Genomic DNA, 13,224 nt, shown 5'->3' with positions numbered 1-13,224 from the left:
TATGTGATATTATGAACCAGAATCTCAAATTTGGAAAAATCTCAAGTCTCAAAGAGACTTCAGGACTTCTGTTATCCAAACTGATTTTGATGCTTTTCAAGATTTTGCTTTAAAGAACACAAAGACATCCAGTCAGTGGTTTTCAATCCTGGTCCTGGGGACCCTCCACTCCTCACATTTTGTATGTCTCCTCCATTTAACACATCTGATTCAGATCATCAGCTCACTAGGAGAGAAATTCATGAACTGAACTGTGTCTGATATGAGAGACATAGAAAACGTGCAGTGCTGCGAGTCCCCCGGACCAGGATTGAAAAGCACTGCTTTAAAGAAATTACCTCTAAGACGCAATGAGATTTTGGATACTTCAGTACATTATCGGTCCTTAAATACCATCCCAAAACACTCATGTATTTGCTAAATTCCCCCACCAATGACTATATAAATATAGCCATAGACTGGAAAACAAAGCTCTTCTAAAACCATCTCACAAGATACCAATACTTACAACACTTACTGATGACTGATTACTTACTGATTAACTTTGATGACTTAAGACAATACTGAATGCATAGGTAGAAATAAAACTCAATATTATTATTTATTTTATTTTTCTTAAAGTCTAATATCTTGAACAGTTACTATTGGGTTAAAGATAGAAAGGGCATTTCCTATCAGTAAGCTTTAATTTTCAAATACAATTCCTTTTTATCTTGCATAAAAATACCGTAAGTATATTTAAATAAATAAAGTGCCAAATATTGTACACTTGCCAGTCCAGAGACTTGCTTCTCTATCTTGATCTATTAGCTTTTAATCTTTTAAGACAATATAAGCACACAATAAATGCAATCAATTTTCATTTGTCTGGTTCCTCTCCAGGTTTATTCCTCATCAGGGAGTTTTTCTTTGTCACCGTCACCTCTGGCTTGCTCATAAGGGATAAATTCCTACATTTAAAAGTTAGATCATGAATTTATAGATTTCTGTAAGGCTGCTTTGAGACAAGGCCTATTGTTAAACACACTATACATCCATCCATTTTCCATACCACTTATCTTTACTGGGTCACACGGACCCTGAAGCCTGTCCCAGGGAACATGGGGCACAAGGTGGGGGACACCCTGGAAGGGGTGCCAGTCCATCGTGGGGCACAATCACACACAAATTCATACAATATGGACAATTTGGAAATGCCAATCAGACTACAAAGTATGAAGGAGGAAATCCCCGAAGCACAAGGAGAACATGAAAGCTCCGCACACAGGGCAGAGACGGGATTTGAAACCCCAGACGTGCAAGGCAAAGATGCAAACCACTAAGCCACCATGACCCCTGCATGAATTGTCTTGAGCTGAAAAATTAAACCAAGTGGTTTCAAGATAGGCTCCCTTTTACTTGCCAAAGAGCCTACTATAATATTGCACATAATCAAGCAGAATCCTGAATGTAATGTTCTGAGGATAATCTCTTTGGGAGAGCCAATAAATCTCTTGTCAAATAGTCCTTTGAATGGTCGCTCACTGATTAAGGCTCTGGGACAATGATCAGAAGGTCAAACCCCAGCATCATCAAACTCTTGAGCAAGGCTCTTAATCCTTTATGCTCAACAGGTACCATATCAAGGCTGCCCCTGCACTCAGACTCCACTAACTTTGCTTTGTTAAACTGAGTGAATCATGTGAAGATTTTGATGAGAATGAGTAATCAAAGACACTGAGAAAAGAAAAGAGAAAAAACCCTGACGGAGACAGTTGGACAGGATGCAAAACACTGTGCTGAAAGACTGAACTCACAGTTGTGCTTTTATGCATTGTTCCTCCTCCAAGCACCAGCCATCACGAACACACCAACTCAGCTCTGTCTCCTCTCTCACCTATACAGCAGTGTACAGTATTTTTATCAGGGCAGAACTCAGCCCATGCTTCCTCTTATAGGAGCTTTGTCAGAACTACTCCAGCATGTGCTCACTTGTCAACCAATAGTTTGACTTCCTTGTCTTGTGATTTGATATCAACTCCACAGCTAAACCACTGCTTTTGTTTTGAGGTTTGGTCATTCACATTGAAAAATCTTCAGCTTGCACCAACAGCTTAAAGCAAAGTAATGACATAACCAGTAGGGAGCAGGAAGTGGTTTTGCTATTTAAACAAATGCAGGATAAAATACAGTTTGGGGACAAAAATATAGCCCAAATATAGAATTAACACAATATTTTAATTCTGACCCTATAACCAAGGGCCAGGCAGTAAATATTTTGTAGCCTATTTAAAAAAATGTTTATTACATTAAAGCAATAAAGTCTTAAGCAACTCGTGTATCCTTTAAGGATGATTAAAGGTCTGTAGTGCTATAAAGTGCATGTGTAGTTTTGCACGTTGTCCACCAGGGGGCTGGCGAGAAAAGGAAAATTTGAGCCTTGAGTGAGGACCGAAATCATTAGATACCATTAAGTATCAATATCCCTTCATCTATCAGAACTGAGGAAGTTCCACAGTTTGGAGAGTCATTGAAGTCTGTAGGCAGTCTCTCCCAGCAACAATCACTGAAGTATAGAAATACTGAGCACTATATTTAGAAAGGAGTCAAATTAAATTGGTCATTAATTTTGGATGGTTTTATAAGGCAAGCCATCTATCCAGCAAGTTTTTAAAGAAACAAAACATGATTTTCAGAAGTGTTTGTTAACTTTATTTGTTTGATTTTTAAAAATACAACAGGAATTCATTCTTCTAGATCTTTGTCAAGCTGCCCAAAACAATACAAGTCAATGCAGCTAAGGTTATTGCTGTGGTCCAACTTGCACAGTGTAAACTATAGCAGTTGTGGAAAACAGGAAGACTAAAGCTCATTTTCATTGGCCTACATTTTCTATTCTACTCAAAACACATCTGTATATGCAGATTTGTCTAGAGAGGCAAAAGGCACACAAAAGCTGTTCAAGTGTCACAGAAACAGATAACCCACTGATATCACAATGCTTGCCTCCACAGCTTTTCTTTTAAAGGTTTTGTATGCAGTTCACTCCAGGTCTTCATGATGCTGACTGGACTCATTAATCACCTGTAATAAGACAGCAGAAAAAGAGGGGACCATTTTGTACTGATTTTTTTCTTTGAGGTATTTGTTTTGCAATGTTAATGCTTTGTAGTTTTTACATACATGACCATCTCTTGTCTCTATGGTCTTAATCACCACTTTCTTGGTCAGGTTCTCAACAAGCGGTTTGGTTTCCATCATGGATTCTGCAGAGAGAGGACTAGTTTCATGCCATATTTGTGCAAAATTCAAAAGTATATTAAGAAGTATATTCAAGTATACTATATATCTGACACTTTCTGATGAGTGTTGTACTCGCTTGCATCAGCACTGCATTGCTAACAGTCATCACTTGTTATACTCGGGTCCAATAGAAGTAGCTGAACATGACTGGGTCCAACAGTGATGTCTTGGCAATATAAATTCTATAAATTCTTTGTGGTTGCAAGGAAACTGCAGTATACAGTACCTCTCAGAGTAAAAGAGGAGAAGTTAGGCAGTGGTGTGGTGATCCTGTAGAAGGAAAGCACAGAGGTTGTTACACTGTAGCATGTTAACAAGTCCTGTAACTAACTAAAGAACATCTACTTTGAATATGAAACAGAAGAGAACATAAGCTGCAGTCTGCAAACTGAAGTTGTAAATATACTTGCCTGCTCTCCTCTCCTTCCAGCAGCTTCCTGTAGGTAGCAATCTCAATGTCCAGGGCCATTTTGACATTCAGCAGGTCCTGGTACTCGCGCAAGTGACGAGCCATCTCGTCCTTCATGTTGCGGATTTCTTCTTCCAGACGTGCGATGGTGTCCTGGTAACTACATGACTCCATGGCAAAGTTGTCCTCCAGTTCTCCCATTTGGCGCTCCAGAGACTCATTCTAACCATAAACGTAGAGATTGGGATGGGGCATTTTTTTTTTTTTTTTAAAACACAAAAGTATTACTATGAAACATACTTACAGTGCCCTTAAGAGCATCCACCTCACAGGTTAAAGCCTGCACCTGGCGGCGATATTCACTGGCGTCCTGTTTGGCCTGGCGGATGGCTTCAGTGTTACGAGCAGCAGCCTCTGACAAATCTGCAAACTGGAGGAAGAAAAAGCCTGCTTTACATTTATATACAAGTTACTCCCTGAAAATGACACCACAGATAGCAAGATGAATAGAGAAGCAAACTTAGAAGCTTCAATTTGGCTTCAAGATACTGTTTAATTAGCACTTTGTTGTGCTTGCTAAAGGATTTGGTCTAATCAGGGTTTTAGGTCAACTTTGTTCTAATCTATTAAGCATGGAATATAGGGGCAGTGGTGGCTTGGTGGTTAAGGCTCTGGGTTACTGGTCAGGGGTTCAAGCCCCAGCACTGCCAAGCTGCCTTTGTTGGGCCCTTAAGCAAGGCCCTTAACAGGGGTGACCATGCACTCCAACTTCCTGACAGGCTGGGGTATGCAAAGGAAAAGAATTTCACTGTGCTCTACTGTAGATGACCAATAAAGACTCATTAATATTGTGCTTGCCAATCTGTCAGTGATCAGCCATCTGTACTCAATCCAATAAACCCCATTACCAACTGCTGTCAAAAAAATAAATAAATAAAAATAAATAAACCCCAGTGTGAATGCAAGCACTTCTCTAAAGCTGCAGGTTGTGCGCAAACACTGTAGGAAAGAACAGCCATTACAAACTACTGCTGCTGTAGCCACTGCAACACTATGAAAATAATGTATCTTATTCTGCTTTGAAAGATAGGATATTGTACTACATTTGTTGATCATTTATTTATTCATTTAGCAGACACTTTCAACCAAAGTGACTTACAAATGAGGAAATACAATACAAGCAGAGTGATACAAGTAGTGCTACAACACAAGATTTATAACTGATTTCTAGAGAACAGTATGCAGAGTAGATAGTCAGCAAGTTTTTTGTTTTTTAAAAAAAAAAAAATTTAAAAAAAAAAAAAAAAAAAAGGATGTGGGGGTTGTGATTTTAGAGGTTATTTGTGTGTTCACAGAAGAGGTGGGTCTAGAGGTTTTTTGAAAATAGTGACATTCTGCAGTCCAGATTGAGGTTGGAAGTTCATTCCACCACTGAGGGACAGTGAGTGAAGGTTCTGGAAAGTGACCTTGAGCCACACTGACTAGGAAATACCAAGTGCCAGTCATTAAACAATTGCAGATTGTGTTAGGGAACGTTAGCCTCAAGGAGAGTGTTGAGGTAGCGGAGTGCTGTTCCAGACAAAGTCTTGAACATGATCATTAAATACCATGGATAATCAATATCAAATGCTGTTTGCTGTATGCATTTAACTGGGGCTTATTATCTTGCCACTAATCATTAGTGAAGTTCTCAAGAAGAAGGAGGAGAGAAAAGAGAAAAAAAAGTGAATCTTAAATAGAAACTGACCTTGGATTTGTACCATTCCTCAGCTTCATGGATGTTCTTGGTGGCCAGATTCTCATACTGAAGGCGGACATCCCGAAGTGCAGAGGTCAGATCAGGCTTAGCCATTTCCATATCAACCTGCACATGCTGATCATGTATCTGGGTCTGCAGCTCAGCAATCTCCTGCAGGCAAGTCAAAGGGGAAAGCTTGAGTTTTGTTTTTTTTTTAAAAATGCACAGAAGCTTCCTTTATAAAACATATGCAACATCCATGTATTACATTTTTACACTGAAGAGAATTCAGTTGCCATGTTAAGATTGTCAATTTAAATACATCCTGTTTAACCCTTTGATTTGCATATTGATTAGTGTTTGTCCATGATTAAAGTTACGGTATTTGGTCCATTGTATTGCATGTTTCAGACTTGTCCTGAGCCTCTCCTGTTTTGTAAGGGCTAGTCTAATAATACTCTTCATCCTCTTGACACAATTTGCTAATCTCCATGCCAATGTCCTTCTTTGCCAATCTCATGATCCACTCAGGGCTCTGTAACGGTCACATGCAGGAAACCATTTTGATGCATAAAACTGAACAGTCATCATATACCTCATCATGAAGTTTCTTCAGGAAAATTATCTCCTCTTGTAGGGATTCCACCTTGCGCTCCAAGTCTAGGCGAGCCAAGGACGCATTATCGACATCCTGTGAACATGCAACACATCAATAAAATGCAGCCACCAGGTCAAACTAAAAAGATTGCATGACAGTCTCAATTTAACAGGTTAATGCTGCTAGTCACAATAGAGACATTAGATCATATGTTTTCTTTTCTAGAGCACAAAGTATGTATAGCACTGAATAAAATGGTGGACAGTATTTCCCTTTGCCTATTTGCAAAGTTGCAGGTGGCCCAGGTGGAAGTGGCAGATGGCTTTAAACACACATGTGCACCTCCTTATTGTATTCTTCTACTGTCTGAATGCACCACCCTCCCCCAGCTACAAGTAACAGCCCCCACTCTGACAACAGCTTGCTTTGACATTTTCCCCACATGCCCCCTCTTGTCATCACCATAGAAGCCATCCCAGAGTGGAATTAACATCCTTGCCAAACATTCCAGCAACAAATCCTGATCACAACAGTTAAAATGTGTAGTGATAACTGAGTTGTCTAGAATATACATACCTGCCTGAAACACTGGAGGTTGTTTTCAGCATCTTCCCTTTGAAGAGTTTCTTCTTGAAGCCTGAAGACAGGCATTATGACAAACAGTAGATATAAAGTAAGAGTCTTCTTTAACAAAAGATTTATACTGTTAAAGATTTTCTTAAAGTACATATGATTATTTTAAATTAGCCATCAGTTATTTTATCACAAGTTTACATCCACCCATTTGTCTTGACCAAAACCTACTAACCAACATCACCCAACAAATTTCTGACATGCATTTTAAGGCCCAAAGTTTGTGGACACCTGATCATAACATGCATATGTCCTTGTTTAACATCCCATTCCAGATGTAGCCCCAGCTTTTAATGTTATAATAACCTCCACTCTTCTGGGAAGGCTTGCCATTAGATCTTGGGTCATCCAGCAATAAGCACATTAGTGCAATCAGGCACTGATGTTGGGTTTGGAACCCTGAATTTTTTTCCCCCGCTATAAACTTGGCAAAGCATGTCTTCATGGAGCTCATGTAGTGCAAAGGAGCATGGTCATGCTGGAGCATCTAAAGACATGCTATACAGCTGTGTGCTTCCAACTTTGTGGCAATGTTTTATGGAAGGGTCATATGGGTGTGGTGGTCAGGTGTCCACAAATTTTTGGCTATATACTGTATGCACTCTAGTAGCTGCAGGGAGTTTATGACCTATGAAATGTTTTGAAAATCTGGTTGCACGACTGAATATAACATTGGGACTTCATACAGCTTAGGATGAAACGGTGTTGGGGTTGGGATAGTAAAAGTTCACACATACTTCTCTCTGAGGCGTTCAACATCCTCCGCCAGATTATCTCGGTCCACTTCCACCCTGGCTTTATCACTGGTGACCTGCTCCACTTGCCGGCGTAACTCCCTCATCTCCTCCTCGTAAAGATCTCCGACTCGGGATGTTCCTTTGCCTCGGAGCTGCTCCAGCTCGGTGCTCAGAATCTTGTTCTGCTGCTCCAGAAAGCGCACCTTCTCTATGTAGCTGACGAAGCGGTCGTTCAGCTGCTGCATCTCGGCTTTCTCGTTTGTACGGTTCGCCTTGAACTCGATGTTGATGGCATCGGAGAGAGCGAAGTCCAGCGTGTCGGAGGTGAGTCGGGGCAAGTTCACGTTTCGCAGTCGCACATTTTTGCCCGTGATGATGGACGGCGGAGCGGAGAAGGAGCTGTAGGAGAGCCGAGAGCTGCGCGCTGGAACCGAGAACTGGCGGCTCGAATAGCTGGAGCGGGTGGAGGCATTGCGCTCATTACCAAATATCCTCGTATAAGAAGAAGACTGGCGTGTAGTCGCTGAAGTTCGGTTAGCCATGTTGTAGTTGTTTGGAGTTGTTTGGAGTTGTTTCTGCAGACGACGCCCACCTTGTCCTCACTTCACTACTGAATACCACAACAGCGCTGCTCTCTCACACACATTGAAATCAGTGCGGGAGCTTGGGCTTTATACTGGGCCAGGTCACAAGAGTCGGAAATACGTCATTGCCGTGTAAACCTACTTCCGCTCTAGTTTACGGCTAACGCGTTTTCTATGATGAGGAATAATGTAAAAGTTCTCTCTCTCTCTCTCCACCCTAATCAGATTCGAGGATGTAATTGTTGTGATGTAGCTGAATTGTTGTACAACACTCTTCCACTACAGAATCAAGACTGAGGAAGGGTTATACGTTCTGCGTTGAACTTTATTCATGATTATTAAAGTAAGTTGATAACTAGCTGCTATTGTCACGCGCAGCCGCTAGCAACAGTGGCATTCATCATTCACTATATGACAAAAAACATGTATTACCAAAGTAAACTCTGTAAGTTTAAATTTGATGCCGACTTTTGATGTTAACATTGTGTGTGTGTGTGTGTGCGTGTAGTCATAATCAACTATAATCTTATATACAGGTTGTCCGCAGGTCCTTAAAAAGGCTTAAAATGTCTTAAATTCCTTATTGTAAAAATGAGGCCTTGCTTAGCATTAAAATGTCTTAAATTCACATTTCAGAGGTCTTAAAACGTAGCCGAAGCGACACCGTAAAGCAGGTGTAGATGTTATTTTGGCTCGTTGCTGTTTGAGATGGTAAACATACGGTGGCCGTGAAGTGCAAAACTCATTAACAAATTCGTTAATGTGTTTTCGGATTTCGTAATTTGTTTCCTGACTAGGTAATTTGTTTTACACTTCACGGCTACCGTATAAACCCATGTGACTGTGTTACGCTCAGAGTGTGTGTACGGCTCATCGGTGTTTTAGAGCAGCTCGGTTCACAGGAAATGCCGCTGCATACCATCTTCATCTGTCTGTCTGTGAGATTCAGTCGCTTTAATCTGCATTTACACACAACACACACCAGATTCACTTTGGTTTTACTTCAGAGTAATCTCTAACATTTCTGTGGGCAAAGGTTTACAGCATTTCACCTGATTGCTAATGAGAAGTGAAATTAAAAAAAAAACTGTTGCCAACTAAACGGAAGTCTTCCTGCAGTTTTCCTCCATATAAAAGCCACAAGGTGTAACACATAAAAGTGAATTAAGTCAGAAATATATTACTATTGTTGTATTACTATTTGTACCCCAAATAAAAATGTATTATTATTAAGCATTATTCAGTGTAACAGTAATATTACAAAATAGCAAAGTTTAAAGAAATGTGTGTGTGTGTGTGTGTGTGTATATATATATATATATATATATATATATATATATATATATATATATATATAATTTCTTCTTTACCAAAAAAAATGTATGTTTATGACACTACTTGTTACATTACCCTGGCAGGGGGTTTCTAATGCAGCTGCTGAGGGAGAGATGGTAAATTCAGCATCTTTTTCTCTTCTGACTGCTGTAATCCAACTTTATTTTGGATTTTTTTTTTCTTTTTTTCTTTCACTGTTGGAGCAAATGGTAATGTAAAAAGAATATTTGCTACAATCTCCCATCTACCTCTACAGAAGTTTACCCAGCTATAGTTTACTTAAACCCCGAAATGGTTGTATATGCATGAACCCAATCCATTATAGCCGATGTATCGTGTAGCATGATTGAAGTGACGTACAGGTCTTAATTTTTTTTGGAAATGTTTTGATTATTGTATTAAAAAATATTCAATTTGAAGTGATGATACCTGCAGATACCCTGTTTATAGGTTTTTACATATTTTTGTAGTTTAAGACTAATCATTTGTATTTATTTCTTTAGGTCCACATCCTGGCCTCTGGACCAAAACTGAAGCAGATTCACCCACAGCCTTTGTTGGCACACACACACACACACACAGATATATATATATATATATATATATATATATATATATATATATATATATATATATATATATATATATATATATATATATATATATAAAATGTGTATATATAATTACTGAATGTATATTGTTCTGTTTTTCTTCTTACAATTGTATACATCTCCCACTGTGTATCCATAGTTCAATTTTATAATTCTGTACAAATCTCGAAATCCAAAATTCCAGTGTGTGAAATAACAACTGGAGAACAGAACAGAGGTTTGACATATTTATTTTACAATGAATGATGATTTAAAAAAAAAAAAAAAAAAAAAAAAAAAAAAACTTTTCCATTGTATCTGTCTATTTTTAGTAAACTATGTACAGATTTTAGTTTGTTAAAACAAGTAGCAACCTATCTCTGAGCCCAGAGCAATGCAGAGATTACTTGACAAACCTTTAAGAAACAAAAAAAGGTGATAAAAAGTAAAGCATCTTGTAATCTAAAGAAAACATGAAAATGTTTTAGAAGATAAGTAATTAGGTGAAATTGTTAATGGTTTAAATCTTAAAACTAACTGAACAAAATGTAACAAAACATACAGGAGGAATCATTCACTGCTCAAGAAACATTGGTTGAGGGTAATTGACCATAAAACAACAATTATGTCAGATCTGATCAGATGTTCCTGACAAGCTGAGTGGTGTAGCAGAATCCCAGATTGGGTTTTCTTTAACCCTGCGAATCACTCTTTCCACGAGAATTCTGAGCCTTGCAGTTGTCTGTGTTTGTTCACAGTCCATTTTGCTGAACTTCCTCTCATGTTTGAAAGGTTGAATAATTAGTCTAGCGCAAACACTGGCAAGCATATCCTCAATTATGAACCCATTGTTTGCCATTACCTCATCTCTAGGTTCAAGCGGGTCCAAAATGCCAGACTTCTTTGTAATCTGTGTGTCAGAGATTGAACCTGTTTAAAGGCGCAGGATAAATCATTGTACCACATGGAGCAACTCCAACCAGCTGCGGTGCGCTTGTAGTTAGAGAATATCTCTGAGTGGAGCGTCAGAGATATGGGACTCTCACAGCGGATTTCTGCACAGTCCAGTATGACTCGCAGTTTTGGTCTGAATAACCTGAATATCTCAGGCACGAAGGAGCCAATTTCTTCCCTTGACATCCAAATGGAAACTGAGCCTAAGATAATTTGCCGAGGTGATGACGGTCCTGCTTATTGTTGCCATGCTTACACCACAGATTTCAGCAATTACTTGCTCACTAAGGCCAACAGCTACACAGCAGCAGTTGATGAACAGCTCATCTACTTTCCGTGTGTGACTTGGTGTTGGGGAAAGCTTGTCCCATCCTCTGTGCCTTGGTCCAATACACAACTTTTTGTAGCAGATGGACAAATGGACTCCCAGAAGACCTGGAAAACGTCCTGTGAGGGATACCTGGTGTAGTGGTGGATTGTGTAATCAGACACACAAAACCTACTAAATGGTTTTCACTGGTTACTCCAGTGAAATTTTCTTCAGCAGCCTCCTGTGATGTATTCCAAGGCCTCATCAAATGCACCTACAAAAATAAGAACCATATCATTAGAGTAAGTATAAAAAAAAAACACTAAAATAAATTATCATAGGAGGCATTGTGCTCACCACCAAATATCCATGTGTAAGAAGATGACTGGCCGGTAGTTGCTGAGGTTCGATTAGGCATTTTATAGTTGAGTTGTTTTTGCAGGTTAGCCCACCTGGTCCTCACTTTACCACTGGACACCACAGCAGCTCTTCTCTGCCAAAAGTTGAGCTCAGTGCAGGAGCAGCTGTGGCTCAACGGTTAAGGCTTTGGGTTACTGATCAGAAGGGGTTACAAGCCCCAGCACCGCCAAGCTGCCACTGTTGGGCTCTTGAGAAAGGCCCTTAACCTCCGCTCCAGGGATGCCGTTTCATGGCTGACCCTGCATTCTGACCCCAACTTCCTAACAAGCTGGTATATGTGAAGAAAATAATTTCACTGTGCTGTAATGTATATGTGACAAAAAAAGGCTTCTTCTTCTTTATACTGCAAATTACATTAAGGTACGCATGCTGCTGATGGTGTATTGAGGGGCTTATGAGGGTCTTGTTCCAGATACACAATTTTGGGCCAAATATGGTTGAGTTCAGGCAAAAGTTACTGGACATTTTCAGTGCATTTGGAATCTGTGCCGGAAAACGTATTAAATGATGGCAACCATTCAATATTTGTGTAACATTTCAATTTTGGGTTAAAAAAAAAGCCCAAAATGAAAGTTACTATGACATCAGGTACATTAGGAAGTTATAACCTAACCACATTTGTTTTTTATCCTGAAAACTAAAAGCCAAAATATGTTACTAAATCCTCGATAGAAATAACATGACTTAATTGTTGTGACATGATGTCAGTCTTAAATTTGAAGATCATATCAAAAATCTTGAGGTACATGCAAAATGACAGTATGCTTTGGCCAGTTATGAAATTGTCATGACTAATATAATACAGATATTTATGATGTGCATAAAATGAACTACTGTTAGTATAAAATTCATTGAAACCATGCACATCCCTGCTGAAAAAACAAACAACAGAAATTCTAATGGTTTCCACTACAAATACCATTACAAACCACCAGCTAACCATTAAAAGCAACATCATCATTAGAGATGCACCGGGGCTAAATTTTTCAGCTGCTAACCGATTATTCAGAGTGATATCGGCTGATACTTCTGCTTTTTATACCTTCTTTTAAATGAGTAATTAATATTTTCTGCAATTCTGAAAGAAATGCAAATAAAAACTTTATTCTCTCCACTTCAACAAGTTGTTTCACAGTAACTGGTCTCATAAACACAAAACACATTACTCTAACACATTCACTAAATTCTGAAGATTAAAGTAAGATTTCCTAACTTATTGAATGTTAATATAATTAATAACAGTCTTAATTGACAATTTAAAAAAAAAAACTCCTGTCACGTTAAGCACGTACTGGAAGTTAAGACGGATACAAGATGAGAGCTTTATTAGAGTAGAGACAGGCAGATAAATCCAAAACCTGAGACAATAGTGTGGTCCAAAACAGGCGATGGGGGATAAACAAGGCTAAACAAAATCGAAGGACGAGAACAAGATCAAAACTATAACACATAAAACAAGGCACAAACGCTTGGTTTACTGAAAACTCACGTAATACTTCGCAAAGCATAAAGAGACACGAGGGGTTTAAATGACAAACGAAATCAAGGGTGAAACAAAACAGCTGAGACTAATGACACATAGGGGAAACAACCAATGACAATACAGGGGCGGAGACAGGTCAGAAATCACAAAA

The 13,224-nt window shown here is 39.0% G+C and overlaps 1 protein-coding gene across 1 annotated transcript; it reads right to left on the bottom strand.

Annotated features, from left to right (window-relative positions):
- Nucleotides 1-2,668: 2,668 nt before the first annotated feature.
- On the bottom strand, nucleotides 2,669-8,063 carry vim (vimentin). The gene is made up of 9 exons (XM_017478378.3): nucleotides 7,398-8,063; nucleotides 6,604-6,664; nucleotides 6,025-6,120; nucleotides 5,439-5,600; nucleotides 3,996-4,121; nucleotides 3,693-3,913; nucleotides 3,509-3,552; nucleotides 3,163-3,245; nucleotides 2,669-3,063 (listed from the first exon to the last, which is right to left on the bottom strand). The coding sequence occupies exons 1-9, from the start codon at nucleotides 7,937-7,939 to the stop codon at nucleotides 3,022-3,024; spliced, it is 1,377 nt and encodes a 458-aa protein (XP_017333867.1). The 5' UTR covers nucleotides 7,940-8,063; the 3' UTR covers nucleotides 2,669-3,021.
- Between the last annotated feature and the right edge of the window lie 5,161 nt (nucleotides 8,064-13,224).

The sequence above is a fragment of the Ictalurus punctatus genome, chromosome 1, assembly GCF_001660625.3.
Source record: "Ictalurus punctatus breed USDA103 chromosome 1, Coco_2.0, whole genome shotgun sequence".
In the NCBI taxonomy this organism is placed as follows: domain Eukaryota; kingdom Metazoa; phylum Chordata; class Actinopteri; order Siluriformes; family Ictaluridae; genus Ictalurus; species Ictalurus punctatus.
This window is presented reverse-complemented; position numbering and strand designations above follow the sequence as displayed.

What these genes read in the sequence shown, in the direction of transcription:
- vim (XM_017478378.3), bottom strand. Translation starts at nt 7,939, where the DNA reads ATGGCTAACCGAACTTCAGCGACTACACGCCAGTCTTCTTCTTATACG. An exon ending in CTGGAAGGAGAGGAGAGCAG is followed by an intron (nt 3,553 to 3,692) that starts GCAAGTATATTT and finishes TTCCTTCTACAG; the next exon opens with GATCACCACACCACTGCCTA. An exon ending in TAGAGACAAGAGATGGTCAT is followed by an intron (nt 3,064 to 3,162) that starts GTATGTAAAAAC and finishes GTCTTATTACAG; the next exon opens with GTGATTAATGAGTCCAGTCA.